General features: G+C 31.7%; 3 protein-coding genes across 3 annotated transcripts; 2 read left to right on the top strand and 1 right to left on the bottom strand.

The window, feature by feature from the left end:
* Positions 1 to 13948: 13948 nt before the first annotated feature.
* LOC107892549 (uncharacterized) lies at positions 13949 to 14419 on the bottom strand. Its single transcript, XM_016817618.1, has one exon. The coding sequence runs from the start codon at positions 14417 to 14419 to the stop codon at positions 13949 to 13951; it is 471 nt and encodes a 156-aa protein (XP_016673107.1).
* A 1725-nt stretch (positions 14420 to 16144) lies between these two features.
* Positions 16145 to 19011, top strand: LOC107891412 (trichohyalin). The gene is made up of 5 exons (XM_016816216.2): positions 16145 to 16823; positions 17400 to 17717; positions 17793 to 17909; positions 18008 to 18229; positions 18317 to 19011. Exons 1-5 carry the CDS (start codon positions 16353 to 16355, stop codon positions 18686 to 18688), a joined length of 1500 nt encoding a protein of 499 aa, XP_016671705.1. The 5' UTR covers positions 16145 to 16352; the 3' UTR covers positions 18689 to 19011.
* Positions 19012 to 20955: 1944 nt separating this feature from the next.
* On the top strand, positions 20956 to 21609 carry LOC107892550 (agamous-like MADS-box protein AGL61). The gene has a single exon (XM_016817620.1). It carries the CDS (start codon positions 20956 to 20958, stop codon positions 21607 to 21609), a length of 654 nt encoding a protein of 217 aa, XP_016673109.1.
* The last annotated feature ends 324 nt before the right edge of the window (positions 21610 to 21933 follow it).

Below are 21933 nucleotides of genomic sequence, written 5' to 3'. Positions count from 1 at the left end.
GCAAAATACAATTTCATTCTAGCCCCTCCTTAAAAAAATTTCTAACTTTGCCTCTATTTGTTGGGTCTCAAACCTTGTAATCAACATTTGAAGTTTGGACTACTTCATAATATTGGTTCTTTCATGAGCAATTTCTATAATAGTCTAAGCCTCTTTAACAATTGAGCACTTAAAGAAGCGCCTAAATTCATGGGGGCCTACTCCATAGAAAATTACATCAAGAGCCTCGGAATTTATATTTGCCAAATTTTCTTCACCATTGGTTCATGTCACTTCATGTTCAAGAGTTATCACACCAAATACATTAGTTGGTGGTGGTTCCAACCAGTCGAAATTGAGTGCCAAGCTTTTCATTTACGGATTTGATGAAAATCCTCATCCTTGTTTTTCGATAAGCATAATTCATGCCATCCAACATAAGGGGTCTTTAAGATTGATTCCCCCTCCATCTCAACAACAAATAAATGATAGGGTATTCACTTAGTGTGTCAAGTGTCTAGCATTGAGACCAATTGAGAGTTTACTGATTTTGCCTTCCAATTTTCATTCAATTACAACTGAACTAACTTATTAAGAATTATAAAATAAGATATGAGCACCAAATTTTGGTTATACAATTGCCTAAAGACTAAACCACTATAAATCAACAAGTATAAGACGTGATTTAAGTCCAATTCATTCACCTAGTTGCAACCTTACTCTTGTGCTCAGTCTAGATAATGTTCCTACAAAGACTTTCCTCTTAACAGCTTAGTTGTAAATAGAACAGCAAGAACATTTTATTTACAATAGTTTTTCAGTAAAATAGGTTCCTCATACGAATAAGATAAGTGTTCACTTAATCTCATACAAAAGTTCAAACTAGCCTTCTATTAAATAGGAGTTTAATGGCTTACACAAATACAATCGGTGTGAATCTCTAATTCCCCAAAAAGTAGCCTTCAACTAAGTCTTTAATATGAAATAAAGTGTGTTGACACTATTTTTTTGTTAAAACGGGGTAGACTTGGATTTTAAAAACGAAAACAAAAAAAGGGAGTCGCCACCAATCCTTTTTAATAAGGTGTGATTGGATCACCTCGAAAAGTGGTTGTTTTTAATAAACGATTTGATTTTATTAAAACAACGATTTTGGTCCACGAAATTCAGAAAAACAGGTTCGGGAGTCGGTTACGTACGAGGAAGGATTAGCACCCTCGTAACACCCAAAATTGGTACCTAGTTGATTAATTAATGTCTTAATGCAGAAGATTGAAAACTTTAAAGAGATTTAAAGTACGATCCTTAAAAAAACTCGAATGACATGGTTTGAGATTTAAGAGGATATTTGGCTATTTGGTCAAATGAGAAATCGAAACCTAACACATTAGGGCACGTTTTCTCGAATTTTCCAAACGCAAAACATTGCCTTACTTTGAAATTTTAAAAGGATATTTGGCTATTTAGTTGAACGAAAAAATCGAAACCCAGCACATTAGGGCACGTTTTCTCGAATTTCCAAACGCAAAACATTGCCTTACTTTGAAATTTTAAAATGATATTTGGCTATTTGGTTGAACGAAAAAAATCGAAACCCAGCAAATTAGGGCACGTTTTCTCGAATTTCCAAACGCAAAATATTGCCTTATTTAGAAAAATTTTCCTTTTGATGTATGGTGTTAATATGCATAACAAACAATAATAAATACGATGATACAAGCGTAAATAGTGCGAAAATCAGTAAATAAAAGATAAAAGACGAATTAATCATGCAAGAGAATAAGCAGATAAACTATTTGAATAATAATAGGCATAAATAAATAAAAAGTAAACACCGCGCAAAATAACGAAACCATAAAGGAAATAAATATATATATGTATACATACAATTATAAAAATAAGAAGAATATATGCGTATATATAGAAGTATAAAAAATATAGGTAAGTATGTATATATATATAACAATGTTTGAAATAAAAAGATATAAATGAGTAAATAATAATAGCAATAATAATAATAATAATTTGAAAGTATAAAAAGCTAGAAGTAAATAATAAATAATAAAATATAAAAAGGAATACAAAACTAATTTATATAATAATATAATAATAATGAATAAATAAAAGGAAAATGAAAACTAATAATAATAAATAATAATATAACTAAAATAAAAAAAAGGCTAAATTGGATTTTAAAACAAAATTCGAGGCCAAATCTATAAATAAATAAAAAGGGGAGGACTATTATAAACGTGCGAATAACATGGAGGGACTGAAAGGGTAATTTTCCCTTTCCCTCCAAAACGGCGTTGTTCAAATAAGGACTAAACCGAAATTGCAAGGAAAATAACGGGGTAAAATTTAAAAAAACAAAGAAACTTGATTGCAACACTATTTAAAAGCGGAAGGGCTGAAGATGCAATTAGCCCTTCCGTAAAAACACGCGGATCTGTCAGGCGGGTTGGGTCGAAGTCGGGTCGGCCTCACCAAAACGACGCCGTTTTGGCGTTTTGAAGGGCTGAGCAAAACGGCGCCATTTTGCTTCCCTGTTTAAACCAACTTTTTTATAGAATCTTCATTTTCTTCCTTCCTTAAAAAAAAGTCTCAAAAACTCTCTCAAATCCTCTCTCCCTCCCTGAAAATCCGGCTAAGGGTCTGGTTGAGAGCCACTGTACCAGCCACCGGTCACCGACGTCGGCGCCACCGTTCACGGCGACGGGGAGTCGAAAAGTTCCCTTTTTTTTCTTCGATGCAGCCCTCTAACCCCGAACACTCTGGCGACAGCGAAAAGGTAAAAAGGCCTCTCTTCTATTTTGCAGGTGGTTGGTGACCGGTGACAGAGTTGGTGTCTGACAGAGGCATGTGAGGCGGCAGTTAGGGTAAGTGGCCGACCCTAGGTGCGGCGCACCTAGGGTTAGGGTTATTGTTTTTAGTTTCAAAAAATGTTAGGGTTTAGGGTAGTTGGGCTTGGGTTAGGTTATTGGGCTATACGTGTTTGTTTAGGTGCACTGGGCTAGTGTTTAGTTAGTTGGGCCTTGGGTTATTGGGCTTTTTTGTGTGGGTTTTGGGCCCCGGGTAAATTTGGGCTTGTACAAAGTGACATAGATCTTTTCGATATAAACTTCCTTGGAGATCAAGTCTCATCCATCCAATATGAAAACTTAGGTCACATTGAAATTTTCATAATGTCTTTATTTAACTTGATTTTCCATGTTTTACCTTCAACAAATTGCTATTAAAAATCCTCAAAGATGTGATAATAAAAGCTCCAGTAGTTTAAATCAAAAGATGTCAACCAAATATGATAAGTTTCATTGGTTTGCCAATTTCAAGTTAAGTTGCAATTGGAGTTGCATATGACCCATGTAAGTGGAACTAACAATTGCAAGTTAAGTTACATACGTGCTTACAATTGATTAACATGTTTTAAAACATCCTAAACTATGACATTTATTCTAGATTGGTTCCTAAACTTTAAATCGTTCTAATTACATCAGTTATATCAATTAGGTCCTTACATTATTAAAATTGTTAAATAATATATCATAGTTTATGTCACGTAATTTTAAATAAATATTGTAAAAATAGATGTTTTAAAAACTTTATTTTTGAGGTTATAAAAATTTTATTGTACAGTCTTTTATTTCTTTTCAGATTAATTTTATTTTTAGTTTTTACTTTTAAAATTTATATGGCAATATTCTAATTATTTAAGATTTTCATTTTAAAGTTAAAGAATATAAGAATTGAGGTGTGAGGTAAGGATTAAATTAAGGGATTTAATTGATATAGGTGTAATTAGAAAATGAGTAACATAAAATTTAAAAATAATGGTAGAATAATGAACATACTTTCTTTAATTGTTAATCATATTCATACCATATCTGTGTTCCGACTGAAGTAAAGGACTTTGTCACTGTCAAAAGTGAGAAATGGTCAGTGAGTCAGTTGGGAAACAAATGAAATTCACAAATTGCCTTGTTTTGTGTGATCTGACCTGGCTGGCCCCTCCCTTTTCACCATTATTGTACTAACCAACAACAATTTTCTAATTAAAAAGAAAAAAATTTGAAATGGAGGGAGAAGGGTCCTTCTACATTAAACGCCAAATTTGTCCTTCTACTCTGTCTATCCTTTTTTTAAACACTTCATTTCAACTTCCACTCTTCCTTTCATTCCTATATTTATTTTTTGGTACTAAAAGATAATGGTGTTAACTTTTTTAGTGTTTAATCTAAGTTTTAAGGTTGATTTAATGAAAGTTAATTGTTAATATTATTATGTTTGAAAATTTTATGATCTTGTTAATAGAATAAATTTATTGTTACTTCTGAATTTATTTAATTTGTCAAATACTGTGTGACGGATGCGATTTAATTCAAGCTTTAGGGTTGATTTGATAAAAGTCAATTGCTACTATTATTAGCTAATCATGATTAATTTTCATCAAATTAACTCAAAAACTCGAATTAAATTTTTGTGTACACAAATATCATATTTAAAAAATTATCAAACTCGTGTACAAAATTATGTATTAAACCAAAATAAAGTTATTATTCATTATACTATTTCATTGGTATTAGAATTATATTTAATTTTATTGAAAAATATAAATCTTATTTTGGGGTTTAATGGAAATTTGATTCCTAAAATATAATGTTTTTCTCATTTTGGTATCTAAATTTTTTGTGGTTGGAAATAGTATCTAAACTATGATTTAGTTATCACTTTTCTCGTTAAAATTTTTTTATACGAACAAGAAAATAATTAAATTTAATAATTTTTTAAACAGCCGATAGTTTTTTTAGTTAAGAGTTAAATTATTGTTTGCACTTTTTATTATTATTGTAATTTCAAAATACATGATGTATTCTAATATTGAATAATATTATTTGATATTAATTATATTAAATAAAATCATATTATTTAATAAATTGAAAAATAAATACATAAAACCACGGGAAAAAAAACATAGGTTAAAGTGAAACCATTTGTTTGGCTCATGTAGGTTGATGGTTGGAAATTTCTTTTTATAAATTCAATTCCAAATTAAATTAGTATAAAATATTATTTTATTATTTTAAAATTTTATAGGTCCACTCAAGCAAAATTTAGGTCAAAACTTTTTTTTTCAAAATACATCCCAACCTAACCTAACCCAATTTAGCCACGAGTTACTCCAGTTTTGGATGTTGAAAAACATTAAAAACTTGAGTAATACTAATTGAATTTTAGCTTGATTGACATAAGTATTGGTACCGGTATAGGAGGACATGGGTTCGAGTCGCTGAAGCATATTATCCTCCTAGTTATGAGCTGAGGAGGGGCTATAGGTAATTCTAAACATTGTATAAAAAAGAACATATGTGACTAGAATCTATAATGAAATTATTAATAATAATATTATTTTCAAATCTTTCTCTCACGTTTTTTATTCCCATAAAGAGAAAGGCTAAAGTATTAAATTAAGATAGGAAAAGGGTAAGTAATCAACTTTATCATATTCAATTAAATCGAAAGGTAAATTTCATTAACCTCTAATTTACCTTTTTATATTCTGTTTGAAATTTTTGAATTTTTATCAATAAAAAATTTAATTCTTCGAGGCTATAAAAGTAAATTATATTTTAGTTTGAATAAAACTTAAATATCTTAAACTTATATTTTATTCAATTTTTTTACAATATATTTTAATTCAATTATACATCTGAGATCAATGCCTTTTATATAAAATAGATTAGTTCCTAACATCACATAACGAGTGTGATTTTATGTATTTAAAATTTGTAATTTATTAAACAATATACTTTTATTTAATATAAGTAATGTAAAGTAATATTATTTAAAATAATAAATAATAAACATAATTAAATTACGGGTATATAACCAATAAAAGCCTTTTTATTTTTAAAATTACTGAAATGGGCCAGGTTCTGAATTAATTACCGAAATGGACCATTTCCCCCTAAAACGCGTCCACGTTAGCGCGTTGTTAAGGGATAAAGCAGGAAAACGCTTCCTGAAGGAAGTGCTTTGTCCACTTGGACAAAGTGCTTTCTTTTTCCGTTTTTTAGGATTTAGGGTTTTTTGTAATTAGAGTTAGAGTTTTGGGGTTTTTGAGTTTTTAGATTTTAGGGTTTTAAGGAAAAAATTAAATCAATAAGAGTTTAGGGTTTCTTAATTAACTTAATTATAAATTTTAAAAAATTAGATTAGAGTTTAGTGTTTATGCTTTTAAGAAAAAAATTAAATAAATTAGGGTTTAGGGTTACTTGAGTAAATTATTATAAAATTTTAAAAAAATAGATTAGGGTTTAGTGTTTAGGGTTTTAAGGGAAAAATTAAATAAATTAGGGTATAGGGTTACTTTATAAATTTTAAAAAAAATTAGACTGGGGTTTAATATTTAGGGTTTTTAAGGAAAAATCAAATAAAACTAGTTGTTATTCGTTATATATTTTAAACTCTGACCCATTTCGGAACCTGGCCCATTTCGGTAATTTTAAAAATAAAGGGGCTTTTATTGGTTATTTGCCCAAAAAATAAACTAATAAAACTAAATGTTTTTAGTAAAAATTAAATTTATTAAAAGAATTTTTAATAATAAATTAAAAATAAAATATATAATGAATTTTTGTATTTTCAAATTTTAAAATAGAAAAAGAGTTTTTTTTTATGAAAAACAGAAAAAGAGTTAAAAGTTTTTATATATTAAATTTATCTTTGTTGTAATTTTAAATTTATAATAAATTAAAAATATTAATATAATATAATATTCAAAAAAAACATGAAATTTAATATAATACAATCATATTAATAATAGAATATTTTAGGGATAATAATTCCTTAATTAAGGTCTTAAGATCATGAGTAAATATTTTATTGATTGTTAGTAAATGATTTATAAATAAGTATTAATAACTTTATTTAATGGAATTTAACATAAATTTTAATATTTTAATATTTAATATATATTTTAAATTGTAGAAGTTTAAATTCAAAATTCGAGAAAAAATATAATAATTGTAATTAATATTTAACTATATTTAAATAAAGTTAGACTTAATAATTAATTTCTAATTAATTTCTAATTTTTTAAAATTTATAATTAATTTAATTAAGAAACCCTAAACCCTAAACCTTAAACCATTTATTTATTTAATTTTTTTCCTTAAAACCCCAAAATCTAACAACTCAAAAACCTTAAAACCCTAACTCTAATTGCAAAAAACCCTAAATCCTAAAAAACGAGGAGCACTTTGTCCACGTGGACACAAAGTGCTCCCTCAAGGAAGCGTTTTCTGTCCACGTGGACAAAGCGCTTCCTTGAGAAGCGTTTTTTGTCCACGTGGACAAATCGCTTCCTCAATGAAGCGTTTTCCTGTTTTATCCCTTGACAACGCGCTGACGTGGATGCGTTTTAAGGGGAAATGGTCCATTTCGGTATTAATTCAAAACTTGGCCCATTTCGGTAATTTTAAAAATAAAAGAGCTTTTATTGGTTATTTGCCCTTAAATTACATTAATTATTATGATAATTTACATATTATATTAACAAAAATACATCCCTAATCATTATTAAAATTAAAGCATTTGTATAATATTAAAATTTTGATATATCAAGCTCTTCTAGGAAGGAAACTATCAAGCTCGTGATTGTGGATGTCCCAGCTTTAGCATCGAATACAAAATCAAGCCCTTTGGTTATGGCAAACCCATGTTTGAAGTCTAATGTTGATAGTTATATAGGAATGATGATTCAAGTGTTGTTAATTTGTAACAGTTCATTTTCAATGGTGTCAGAAACAATTATTTTGGGACTACAATTTCGATCAGTGAGTTAGTAAATATTATTTATTTAATATTTACAAGGTTATTAGAGTGTCGTATAAAAATTTGTAACAAACCATTTCAGTAGAGTCGGAAACCGTAATTTTGAGACCACAATTTAGACCAATGAGTTAGTAAATATTATTTATTTAATATTTACAACGTTATTAGAGTGTCGTATTAAAATTGTAATAACTCATTTTCAGTGGTGTCAGAAACAGTAGTTTTGGGACCACAATTCTGACCAGTGAGTTAGTAAATATTATTTATTTAATATTTACAAATTTATTATAGTGTCGTATTAAAATTCAATTAGGTAATTTTAACGTTTAGATAATTAAGTAAAAATGACTAAATCATAAAAGCTGCAAAAGTTAATCACTATTAGTTGATATGTGCCTAATAGTTATAAAAACATGAAGTGAGGGTTTTAAAAAGGAAATTAAACCTTATAACATTGTAGTGGACGGTTAAGGTGTAATTATTCATGAAATTTTAGTTAAGTTTTAAAGGAAAATAGTAAATTAATAAATAAAACATAAACAAAAGAAAGATAAACATATTATCATCTTCCTTAGTTCATTCCCACCGAAAATTAAAGAAAGAAACACCATAGCTAAAGCTCAAGTTAGGCCAAGATTCAGTTCAATTGCATGGTATGTAATTCAAGCCTATTTTTAGTAACTTTGATATTTTTTAGATCGATATAACTTAATCTAACTAATCCGAAGACTATTTTGTAAATCTGTTAAAGCTTTTAATGTTAGCAATTGATGATTTTTGATATTCTTGAAGTTAAATGAAAGATTTATAAGTTTGGTTGTTAGTTAGGATTATTTTGTAAAGGAATTTTGGTTAGTTTTAAGTTTAGGGACTAAAATGATAAAATAATAAATAATAAATTTAGCATGAAATTTTTGTGAAATTTCAATAATTATGGGCTGTAAATGTATAGGAGAGAATTCAACTAGCTAAGTTTTGGTTTAATTATGATAAATGTGTAAGGTTCGGTTTAAAAGACTAATTTGAATAAGAGGTAAAAGATCAGGGTAATAATGTAAAATGTCATTAAAGGGTCAAATACACGAATTTAGATATTTTAAGGTATTGAATTGATTAATTAAGCTAAATTATTATATATAGATCAAGAAACAGATCAACCGGTCGATAACAGCAGGAAAGAAAAAGTTGTCGAGTAGTTCTCATTATGCTGTTGGTAGCTGCTTTGTTTAGGTAAGTTCGTATTAGGTTTATTATGCTTATTAATTTCAATGCAAATTTCATATATATTCAATACAAAACATGCGCACTATACTTTTGACGAATACTCCTCCTATACTTATCCTTAATTTCTTAACACGAACTTCTCTTTAATACATGACAGAATATCAAAAAATCAAATTCTTACTCACTCTTGTGGCGGTTACTATACGCCCACACATATACGCCAAAATAATCTTTTGGACGGATAACACTACGCCAGACAAATTATTTGCGGTTATACGTCGAAACTTTGGATCCACCAGATCTGGGGTGTTACAACTCTTCTCCCCTTAACAAAATTTTATCCTCGAAATTTCTAACTTTGAGAAAATTTCCAAGTATATCTAATAACTAACTGATCATGCCAGGCGCATACCATGAGCTGGGCGAATTTAGGATTTGGTAGTTACCCGCGAAAATTCTTACACAAGTCAACGATATGTCAACGATATATTGGAGAACCTGAACCGTTTCCACGAAATAAACTTCTTGCACAAGTTTGTTTCTATAAAACAGATGCACAAACACTTCTTCAGTCACTTTTGCAAAATTAATTAAAACCCTAACCTTTTTTCTACTTAACCTTTTTGCATTCTCCACCTCAGTTTTAGATTTTCCGAAAGGTAATTTTTTCTTCTTTCTTTCATTTCCTTTTTTTATTGCATTATCATTGCATAAAATGATTCAAAATACAACTAAAGGAAGGGGTCGAGGCCAAGTTAGACACACTACACCTAGAAATCCCATTCCATTTGGACCCCAAGAACTCAGAGATACACCACTGCGGGTAGAGTCAGAAATGCTCAATTATGGCACTACCAAAGCTGAAATGAACCGATATTTGGGAGTTTTGGGGCACCCAAAACCTGAACTTTGCTTACACTTTTCAATGACCCCTACTTTTCATCATACCTCTTATTCAGTTGGAAGCCGATTTCCATTGGCCATTCAAATCATTCTTTTGTGTCGTGCTGACAGAATACGACATTGCACCAGGGCAACTATCAGCCCTTTCTTGGTGAACATTGGTAGCTTTCTTCATTGACTGTTGTAAACAAAATGAGCCACCCCTGTTGGGGGGTTTTCCAAAAATTTTATCAATTGAAGATGAAAAGACGAGACTTTTGCTGGTAGTGCTCACTTCAGTGTTCATACAGGCCATGAACCCATAATTTAGAATAGCATCTCTAATCTTCATTAGAGGAAAGATAAGTTTATAAGAGTTATTTGTAAATTCAAATCTAGGTTTGACTTTCCCACAAGATGGTCCATTCACAAGGAAAATATTTGTGCACAAGTTCAATCAATAGATTCTTAGTTGGCTGAGAGTCAATATAAATGGTTAAGAAAAGGGCACATGCTTGATTTGGTGGAACTTGTTACAGTTAGAAATGTTTTCCAATATTGCTTACAAGACTTAAGCCTAATGGTTATCGGTCTAATGATTCTATGAAGTGGTTGAATGACTTCACCGCGCCTTCTACTTTTGAAGCTTGACCATATAGTTCAAATAGTAATTTAGCTTGACTATATGGTTGAATGACTAATATTACTCTATCAAGTATGACAGCAGGAAAGAAAACGAAGAAAAGGGTCAGATTAGAAGAAAGTACTAAAGAGTCCGAAAGCTGTGAGTGCCCTTTATTAAAAAGGCGTAAAACAGGTAAAGAGCCTGTCACTACAGTTACCTACTCATCTCCAATTCTTGCTCTGCTTGAGGTTTATTATTTCCTAAAAAGACCGTCCAACAAATAAGTTCTCCCATACATATTTCTGATCCCTTACTGTCAGAGAATCCTACTGAGGCAATTCCTTTAATTCAATCAACTATCCTTCTCACTCAACCACGAGATGCTCCCTCCATTGGAACAAGAAGGAACTTTTGTTGGCATGACCTTTTGGAGTCGGTACCAACATTTATCTCCTTCGATACCATTTTTCAACAACAACAGAGTTCAATGCCTCAACAAATAATAGAGGCTTTTTCCTCTTACCTTTCCACAAATTCTGCAGGGTCTCCTCTTTCACTCATAACAAGAGTTCACAAGGCTTTATCAGTGGAACACAGTCTTTGGGGTGGTGCTCTCGAAGATGCTAGTAAGCGTCAAAATGATAGCATTGCAGAGTTGGAAAAAACTATAAAAATTGGCGAGGACTTTTTAGCCCAATTACGCCAAAAATATCAAGAGTCTATTGATTTTATTGGGAGGCTTAATACTCGAGTCATAACTTTGAAGGGTAAATATAAGGATGCACAAGTTGAGTGTGAGCAGTATAATGAGGAGGTTAATCATTTGAATGATGAAAAGTCTATCTTAGAGGAGAAGCTCAAGACTCAAGAGGAAAGTCACAAAGCAGAGTTAAAAAGTCTTCGCCAATCCCATTACGAAACTTTCAGAAAATTTCAGGAGGATACCAAGAAGAATCTCAATGATGCTTTGCCAGAGTGGAGGTCTAATCTGATTCTACACGCCCAAGTGGCTACAGGTCCTCTTGATCTTAATAGAGTAGACTTCAATTGTCTGAAAGATATTTCTACTGAGTCTCCTTGGGTTAGATGGCAATAATTACTTCTTTCGTAAAGTCTATGAGGGCATTTGCGGTCATCTTATGAGAGCAAGAGCTATGGACCAGAAGGTCTTAAGGTAGGGTATTGATAGCCAACCATAACCAATGATATAGTAGAACTTGTTTACACGTGTAATCTCTGAAAAAAAAAAGCCAATATGCATCACATGTTAGTTGAGCCTCTTTAATTGATTATGAATCCTTGGCCTTTTGTAATTTAGAGACTAGGTATTCTATATCCTTTTTTAATGGTGAAAGTGTAGAATGAGTTTATTGTGGTGGTGATTAAATATTTTACCAAGTAGATGGAAGTTGAAACCCTCGTTTATGAATTGTTCTTAAAAAGTTTGAATGAACACGAGAACCAAAGCCAATCAATACATGAAAAATGAAAAAAACCATCATTAACTCATTGTTCCAATCCCTTATAAGATTATGACATGTTGCACCTTCATTAGTGCAAAGTTGTATGAATGCGAGATGCAATGAACTAGGTACATTGCACATATTGCACATGTGTCTCAAGCGACTCTTTAGTAAGCAGTCTTAGAATAAGTAATATTGAAAATTTTTTAAGTGTAAGAAACTATGCAAACATTATTTCTCTTTTTCCAAAATCATGTTTTTTTCCTTTTTAAGCCATTTGCATGTTTAAGCTTCATCTTTACAAGCTCACTTTTTCAGGCTTTTAGTTTGTCTTTTCAGGCTTGCCAACAACAATGTGTTGCACCTGCTAACACCTTGGATAAGGACCTTGCCAATTTAGCCACTCTAACTAAAGAAGGGCTAGCCCAATTGAAGATTCTCATGTGATTTCATGTGGGTCGCCACTAGATTACATTAGGATCTAGTCAAAATCTTCTCATGTCACATTCTATAGGTCCCCGAGGCTCTACCATTGACTTCATAAAGCATAACCATGTCACATTGAATCAAGAATTGGTGGTTTCAAAATCTAATTTTATATATAATACAAAAAAAAGCAATTTAATTTTAAAGCAAATATAAGTTATAGATTATACCATAAGAATTCAAAATTCATCTCCATGATATTGTAGTACGTTTGGAATAATTGTAGTTGAACTCAAAGTTCATCTATCAATGATAGTGTAGTTTGTACGTGATTGTATTATATAAAAAAGAGTATGGAATGAACGGGACGGACCACCTTATTAGGGGGGGGGGGGTTAAATCATGTATAATATTGAGTGTGGGAAAGGACAGTATGAGTCAGCTGAGTTCAGTTCTCACTCACTGCCTTGTTTTGTGTGAGCTGACTTCCGTTTTACATTATTGTACCATTTACTATTCTACTCTAACTCTAGTATCTTTTTGAATTCATTTGTGATTCTGTTTGCAGTAGACGACGGGTTCCGTCTTGGATTTTTCCATTCTTTTTTATTAAATACTAGAACAAGTCCCACTGTATCCACTTGGACCTCTCTTGATCAAGTTTGTGACTTGGAAAAACAAAAATCTTTTTTCTATTCAAAATTTTGAGACTTCATACTGTACTATTCTCACCTTAATATATTTTGAATTTTTCAACTTGTATTTAATTACAAGTTTTCATTTTAAAATTTTATTGTCATCACTTTTATGGAATTTTTTTTATTTCTTTTGACATTTTAAATATATTTTTGGAAGGTATAATGTCAAATTTAGTTCTTAACGTTTATATTTTTTGTGAATTTAAATATTATTTTTTAGTTAAATTTGACCATTAATCATTCAAAAAGAGTCAAATAATTTTTTTTAACGAAGATGTTGACTAAAACATTAACTTTTAACGATATTGACGTGGTAATCTGTGTGGTAGCCCATACGTACTTCATACTAACATAATATTGTTTATTTTATATGTTATGCCAATAAAAAATTTAAAAATTAGAAAAAAATTAGCATGATGTACATTTGGATGGCCATGCGAGCTATCATGTTTAAAAATTTGATGTTTTAGTTCATATTTTGTTAAAAAAAATAATTCAACTCTTTTTGAGAGGTTGATGATCAAATTTGATTTTTTTTTAAAAAGTTGATGATCAAATTTTGCTAAAAAAATAATGTAGGTCAAATTGACAAAATATATAAACATTAAGGGTTAAATTTGACATTATACTTTTATGAAAATATGTATTTTTTTTGGGTACAAAATAACAACATAAAGCAATTACAAAAAAAGAAGAAGACATCTTAGGACCTATGAAAGCTCCTTTTATCAGCTAATAGAAGTCCTAAAACCGAAATTGGAGGTTCTTAAAAAACGACTAGACTTGGAAGACTAGAAACCACAAGTCTTGTCATATGATCAGCAACCATGGGATCTAGGAACATGGCGAATGCGCACCTTCCATTCACGATTAAGGATACCACGAATCAAACGTAGCTTCACCATTTTGCTATTGACATATCCACCAACCAACAATGATTCAACTAGAAGTGCATTATCACATTCGACCTCAACTTGCCGCAATCCTCTCCCCCATGCAACATGCGAACCCTCTAGCACAGCTCTCCCTTCCACTTTGAAAATATTATCCTTACCCATTCTCATAGAAAAGTCACATATCCAGTTCGCATCTGCATCTCTAAAAACAACCCCAATTGCTGCCTGTTGATTAGTTAATGATATTGCCCCATCAGTGTTAAGTTTAAACCATCTACTCTCTAGTGGGGACCAACGAGACATTGTCACCATAGGACTCAACTGTAACACCAATGACCTGGATGTATCATAATCCCTTGCCCATGCCAAACCTGCATCCAACACATCTTGCATACTAATGTTACCTTCAGAGAAAACATAATGATTACGATTCTTCCCTAACAACCGACATAAAATTGAAAATAGAGTTTATACATATATATATTTTATAGACATCTCTAAAGTTAAACAAGTTTTAGAAAATGAAGGTAGTTGTGATATTAAAAGAAACAGAAACCAATAAAATAAATAAGCTATCAAAAGAAGATTAATGTTAGATCTACCCCATTGTCACTAAAACAAAAATGGTACTCAATTTTTAAAATCATCTAAAAAATAAATGCAATTTGGTTCAAAATATTAAAATAGAAAACTCACTTTGATGCATGAATTCATGGTACGCTACTATTAATTTGCTTAATTAGCGTGCAAGTTAAACATTTATTTTTGAAATTTAAATAAGCAAAAAGAAAATAAAAAAATTCCTCATTATATATAACTATTATAATAACACAATTAATGCATTTGTATAACTACAACTAAACTTAAATATAGCGTATAAATAAATTGAGTAATAATTAAAATATATTCGAATAGAGCATATATGGGATGAGATTTAAAACTAAAATAAAATTTGAATCGTCACATGTATAAATACACATAATAAAATTCGAATTTGAATGATAAAAGATAGTTGGAGTTTAGTTAAATAAGCAAAAAAAAAAAAAAAGTATCATATTGGAAAGCAAGAATTTGAAAATTGAAAGCACATGTAGCCTTGGCAATAAAATGGCTGGATTGGTTTTACGCACCACATAATAATTAGGGTTAGATTTGTTTGGTTTAAGAAAATGAAAAGAAATTAAGAAAGTACCAATGGGTGAGGGAGTGAGAGACTCAGATTCCCATAAAAAGAAAAGAACAAGGTCCAAGGAAATAAATACCCAAAAAAAAAAAAACATCAACACAAACACCGGACCAAAAGAGGAAGCAACAAACACAAACAACATACAGCTTTCATTTGAAAAATTCCTGTTCCTTCCTCTTAACGAGGTTGCACGCCTGCTCTCTGTCTCTCTCTCTCTTTTTTTTTCTTTTATTAAAACTTAATATCATCTATTCTATACACCATTTAACATGTCTCCAATAATTTGATCATAATTATTGAACCTAAGGTTGATCACCTTCATCAATATCACTACCATGCATACGTTTTTGAATTTAATAAAAATTAAAAAGAAGAAGAAGAAGGGATTTTTAAATGGTTTTGTTTTCATTTTACTTTGTCTCGGGTTTGGGTTTTTCATTTTTTTGTCTGTATCTTATATTCCATGTCATTATTACCTAGACCTAATCAAACTTATAACATACACCAGTTTTGTTTTCCTATCTCTGATCTCTCCTCTAATCTAAACTTACCGTTGCAATTTCAATTTTTAAATCTCATTAATTATATTTTATTTTTGGTTGTTTTGCTAACCCCCCCCACCTAAGTTATAATCAATTCTTTCTCCTACCCCACCTATATTTTATTTCTTCCATCTACTTTCTATTATTACTTGAATTTAGTTTTACATATTTTCGATATTATTTACTTAAAATGACTTTAGCTAAATATGCAACTTTGAAAAAATTTAGTAAAAAAGGTACACAAATTTCTGTTAAAAAAGTCCAAAAATTTATGTCTACTATACCACACTGTCATTTTCCCTAATGTAAAACCAATACCCTCTTAAAAGGACAAAACAGCTTCTGTTTTTTTTTTTTATTTGTGTTTTCAGACAAAATAAAGAAGACAGTCACATTAACAGAACTCTGGCTCTAACTAAAACCGAGTACCCAATTACAGAAAAGCTCTTAAATTTTCAAAATCACCTCTCGAGAAAAAAAAAATTTAAGAGTTATTATATGAGTAGGCAGTAAAGGCATTGAAGCCACCACTTATAGTAAAAGGAGAGCTCAGCTGTTTCAAAACCAAGCAAGAAGAAGCAGTAAGAGTTTTTGTTGCATGGAGAGGACATCAATGGGAACAAGTATAACAAGGAGAGCAAAATGGCAATACCCTCCAGCGCAGCCAACACCAAGAATCCTTCATTTGCCACGCCGCCCTAGAAAGAAAGCACCAAAGCCCAGTCCTTCGAAGCAACCCACTTGGCAGAAAGACAGAAAAGGGGTGCTGGAGAGATTGTTTGATCAAGAGAGGTCTTTTGCGAGTGGGGCTGTTCCAGTGATGCTTCTGACTCCAAGGGAGAGTGAGGAGGAGAGGAGAAGAGGGAGAGTGGAGGAGGAAGAGAAGAGAGCAAATACTCATAACAGTGTCGTCTTTGTTGAAGAAGAGAAATGGAGGTTCCAAGCTGAGATGTTGAGAGCGGAATGTAACTTGTTGAGGATGGAAAGAAAGATTGCCATTAAGAAAATGGAGAGAAGGAGAGTTCATATGGAGCGGACCCTGAAATCTGCCCTTGAAATTTTACTTTCTGTTGGTTTCTTTTCTCTCTTCTTTTTTCTCTGTGTTTCGTTATTATCATCATCATCATCATCATCATCATTGTCTGTTTGGCTCTCGAGAAAATATTTATCAGTTTAGGAGAAGAAATAAAGCTAGATCTTTAGATTTCTAATCACGTGGAACGAACTAGGGAAAGTTGACTGTAATTAAGTTCAAGAGACAAAAAACTTGTCTAGTACAAGTTCTGGGATTTCAGGGGGGATTTTTTGTTAGGTTGGTGCTGTTGATAGAATGTGGGGGAAGACGAAAGATGCTTATTGAAAACAGACATTTGCGTTTAATTAACCTGAACCTCAGAATGTCAGATGTAGGCGTGTCACTGTTGATTTCTTATCCAGATCACATATTTATTTATTGTTTTTGTTTGATACTGTGTGCTCTTTTTGTTGTTGCTTGTCTTCATTTGCTTGGTGACTAAATGTACAGTGTTAAATTTGGCTTTTTGACTTGTTTAAAGTAAGATGAGGCATTGAATAATAATGTTTCCTTTGTTTTTACTGTTCAGCAAGCAATTCAATGACATTGCGTTTGGGAATTGGTTTACAGGGAAGAAAGAACATTTGTGAAGGGAAGGATGTGAACTTGGTGTTGTTGGAGGAGCAGATCAATGATTTGGTGGAGAAAATAGAGAAACTGCAAAAGAGAACAGGTGTGAAAGAGTTAGAGGTTAAAAAATGCAGTAACTTTGATAAGCATGTATGTTTACTCCAAAGGCAGCTACAGAAATTTGGGTTTGGAGGATTATCTGATGAAGAAATATGTGTGAAAGAGATCCGACAGATGGCTGAAGCAAGCTTGTCAATCAAAATCAGCAATGAAGGGAGTGGCAGCTTTGCTTCTACTTCAAATCATCATAACCGCAATGTAAGACAATAATCAAACTCTTATCTGTTAATTTATTGGATGGGGAATTTTTCACTTAAAAAACCAAATTTGCAGGTGGAGAGTTTGAGAAGAAAGATGGATGGATTACTACAGAGCATGGAGGAGGAATATGGTTCCCTGCTCTCCACTTCTGATTTGTCATCTTCATCATCTTTACAGCAATCAAACAAAGTAAATTCCTTGGATCATCACTGTGTTTAACAACACAAGCAAAATAGTTTTTGTTTTTGTATTTTAATGAAAGAAAAGAGTTGTAATGGGTTATACAGGAGGAGAAAATGGGGCATGAGACAAGAGTGTGTTCAGGACATTGCAAGGCTATAGTGGGGAGGGTGGTAGAGCAAATTCGTGGTGAGACAGAACAATGGTCCCAGATGCAAGACATGTTGGGGCTGGTAAGGGATGAGATGGAAGAACTTCATGCATCTCGTGATTTTTGGGAAGATCGGGCACTTGATTCTGACTATCAGATTCAATCCCTGCAATCTGCTGTAAGACTTATTTCATAATTAGCTACTTAATCCCTGGAACTATATATATATATATGTACTTAATAATTTAATGGTTGGTTTGATTAGGTGAAAGAATGGAGACAGAGAGCTGTGTCATCGGAAGCCAAAGCTAAGGAGTTAGAGGCACAAATATATGTGCTTCGTCAGGAAATGGAGAGATTGAGGCAAGGCAGAGATAGAAAATCAGTGAGGCCCCAAATTGCATCACCAATCAATCAATTAGAAGCACAAAATGAAACAGAGAAGAGAGTACTTGTGTGTCGGTTGAAGGAAGACGATCCTAATCCCAAGGATGGAAGACGAAAGCCCCAGACATGCAGACGCTCGCCCCTGACAGATATTGGTAATATATCAACCCTGAAGAAGCAGCAGCAGTCTGGTGAAGCAACCTTGCCATTGTTTAGCCTTCATAAAGAGGAAATGAAACGTTCATTATAGACCAACTGAAGCATGAATATAAAACACCAGGTTCACTGTTTCAATGCTACATGATCTTGTGACAAAACACGAATCAAGGGCAGGACATTGATGATGGGGACGGAGATAAAAGGGGGCATGCAAAAAGGTGTAAATCTGATCTAACTTAACAAACTTTAGCAACAGCACAATCTTGAGCTGGCTACTGAGTTTGATGTATGCAGATGGTAAAGAGGTTCCCCAAAATTATTATATCTCATCTATCTTGTTAATGTTAAAATTTTGCCTCTGCTTGTTACTGTGAGCCCAATCTTTGATCAAATAAATATGAGCCAATATATATATATATTAAAAAGCCCTTCTACTTTTTCTTTTCAAAATTCAATAATTTTATTCCTACTTGATAAAAGTATGATGAAGTTTTATATTAAGAGTCAGATTGCATTTTGACTCCTTTATTTTGAATAAATTAGTCATTATACATTAGATTAAAGAGTAAAATGAACATTAAAAAAAAACTTCTAGTACAAGGGCTCCACGATACTTTTATCTTTTACTTCAATATTTGTTTTATAATTAAGGATAAAAGTGGAAATGCTAAGAATTGAACCCAAACTTCCATGCCACAACACAAATATTCTTGTCACTAAGTCAAGAGGTTAAAATTTTATTTCCCGAATGTTTATAGTATTACTCTATCCAATTATGTTTCTTAAAATGTTTGATTAAATATTGTTGGTCAAGAAATTTTAGTTATTTGTTTAATTAATCTAGAACAAAATTTTAAAGGTTAAATTGATTATTGATAACGCAAGATTTTAGTTCTCAGATTTTTTTTAATTTTGGCTCATGAATTTTTTTTATCCATATTAATTTTGAAATTTGGAAGTTTTCTCAATTTTAATCTCGACACTTTGAGATTGTGCTACACGAACTTTAGAGAACTAATTTAAAAAATGTTGTCAAAATTAAAGACGAGATATTACTTTATACCTATTGTAAAAGGATAACATTTTATCTGGAAAAAGAAACTATAATATTTTGAAGAACTGAAATTAAATCTTTTGCGTTAAATTAAATTATTAATTAAAAGGGTGAAAGTCCAGCCTACCTTTTTTTTGGCTTTGCCCGACTTACAAAGTATTAGCCATTAGGATATGTAATTGGTAAGAGAAATGTACTGTACCCCTACCCAAATGCAGTAGTTTTATGTAATATATGCTCACTTCTTCAAAAGATGCTGGTTTCAGCCTTATTATTGAAAGCAAATTCAAACATTTGGTATAATAATGATAATAATAATTTTATAAGAAAAGAGGAATATCTATGCTATTATTTAAGAGTTTTGTTTAGTTAGTGTCGCCCTTAATTGGTCACTAATTCGATTAGAAAATTACATAAATGCTCTTTTGTAATTAGAGTAAGTTATACTTTTCACGGATATTTTAATAATTTCATTTTAACAAAAGTAAATGATCTACAAAACCATATGCACCTTGGTTCCTAAACACAACACTACTCCAAATAATTGCTAGGAAGGGATTTGGATTAGGGTGGCGCCTCTTGGTAGTTGAAAATGTGAAAGATAAACCAATGTTGAATTGCCAAAAAAAAAGGTTTTAATGAAAAAAGTGTATTAGATTACTAAGATTTGTATTATTACTATTTGGATGAAAACTGATGTAATAGATCTCCCATCTATTATATTAAAGGGTTTCTTAATGATATTGTTAAAGGCTAATTATGATCAATAAATAAAAAAGGAGCTCTGCCTCTCAACTGTTAACTTCCTCAGCTCTCTCACACTGCCAACCAATATACAGGTTATTAGGTCCAAATGAAAGCCAGGATTTTGATTAACTCCCAAGATCTGGGATTAAAAGCAAATCAAGAGTTTACTTTGATGGTAATAAATCTATAAATATCATCCTTTTCTCAATTAATGGATTCATTTAAAAAGGGGGTTTCGGATAATTAAAGTCTTGATTGTGATCATGTCATTGTTGGGGGAACAGTTAACAAGTAAATGATAATGAAAAATGCTTAAGATTTTGCTGCAAAAGCATTTGCCAACCAAATACATAATTGCTTTTCATTGTAATTCTACTTCAAGACTAGCTAAAATCGAATTTCAGATAACTTGCAAATCTTGGATTTAATTCAAGAAATAAATGGAACAACTCTATAAATATCCCATACATTTCTCGCAAACCTAAACAACTTCAATTCAGTGTTTTCATTTTTTACATATATTTTTCTTTGATTTTTGTTTAATACTCTTTTCCGAAATGGTGCAGAAGAATGCAATCCAGGGTCGCCAAAAGATCACCATGAAAAAGATAGCAAAGAAAAATAATCTTCAAGTAACCTTCTCTAAACGCCGTGCGGGGCTTTTTAAAAAGGCTAGTGAACTCTGCACCCTTTGTGGAGTTGATATCGCAATCATAGTGTTCTCCCCTGCAGGCAAGGTCTTCTCTTTTGGCCACCCTAATGTCGACTCCGCCGTCCATCGGTTTCTCACTCGAAACACTTCCAGCGTGCACTATGACATTGTCGAAGCTCATCCAAATGCTAACATCCGTGAGCTTAATGCACAAATAACTAATCTTCTTGAGATGTTGGAAGGTGAGAAAAGGAAGGGCCAAGCACTTGATGAAGTAAGGGAAGCTGGTCGAAGGCAATGCTGGTGGCAAGCCCCCATCCATGAACTCGGGTTGAGTGAGCTTCAACAGTTGAGAAATGCGCTGGAGGAGCTGAAGAGGAATGTGGGGAAACAAGCCAACCTGATGCAGGCTGCGGTTGAGTGCAGCAATGGCTGGCCATTTTTGAAGCCAAATGGTGTAGGAATTAGTAATTTTGGCACTCAAGGAAATGAAACGAATGCTTCTTCTAGTTTTACTCAAATGCATAAATTTGGTCCGGACCTGTATTTTGATTTTTGAGTTTGTGGCAACCAGAGTAAAATATTTTATGTTCAAAGTGTGGTTATAAAAAATTTCTATTAAAAATCTTTGGTGGGAGTAAGATAGATTTTTACCATTTCTAGCAAAAAAAATATTAAAAATATCTTTTGGTACTAGAATTTGGCTTCAATGTTTTAGTTGGTACCTGAGTAAATTTTTTGTTACATTTAAGTATTTGAGTTTGATTTCAATGTCCAATTCGGTACTAGATTTTTTTGTCCAAATTAAGTACATATATATTTTTATTAGAGTATACGCTTCAAATATTCATTAAGTCACATTATGTCATTTGATCAGAGTACC

Source organism: Gossypium hirsutum, chromosome D09 (assembly GCF_007990345.1).
Source record: "Gossypium hirsutum isolate 1008001.06 chromosome D09, Gossypium_hirsutum_v2.1, whole genome shotgun sequence".
Lineage (NCBI taxonomy): Eukaryota > Viridiplantae > Streptophyta > Magnoliopsida > Malvales > Malvaceae > Gossypium > Gossypium hirsutum.
The sequence above is the reverse complement of the archived record's forward strand: the minus strand, read 5'-3'. Positions and strand labels throughout refer to the sequence as shown.

Bases quoted from the DNA above. Each gene is read 5' to 3' on its own strand.
- LOC107892549 (XM_016817618.1), bottom strand. From the start codon at position 14,419: ATGCAAGATGTGTTGGATGCAGGTTTGGCATGGGCAAGGGATTATGAT.
- LOC107891412 (XM_016816216.2), top strand. From the start codon at position 16,353: ATGGAGAGGACATCAATGGGAACAAGTATAACAAGGAGAGCAAAATGG. The intron at 17,910-18,007 runs GTAAATTCCTTG...TGGGTTATACAG, and splicing joins CTTTACAGCAATCAAACAAA to GAGGAGAAAATGGGGCATGA. The intron at 18,230-18,316 runs GTAAGACTTATT...TGGTTTGATTAG, and splicing joins TTCAATCCCTGCAATCTGCT to GTGAAAGAATGGAGACAGAG.
- LOC107892550 (XM_016817620.1), top strand. From the start codon at position 20,956: ATGGTGCAGAAGAATGCAATCCAGGGTCGCCAAAAGATCACCATGAAA.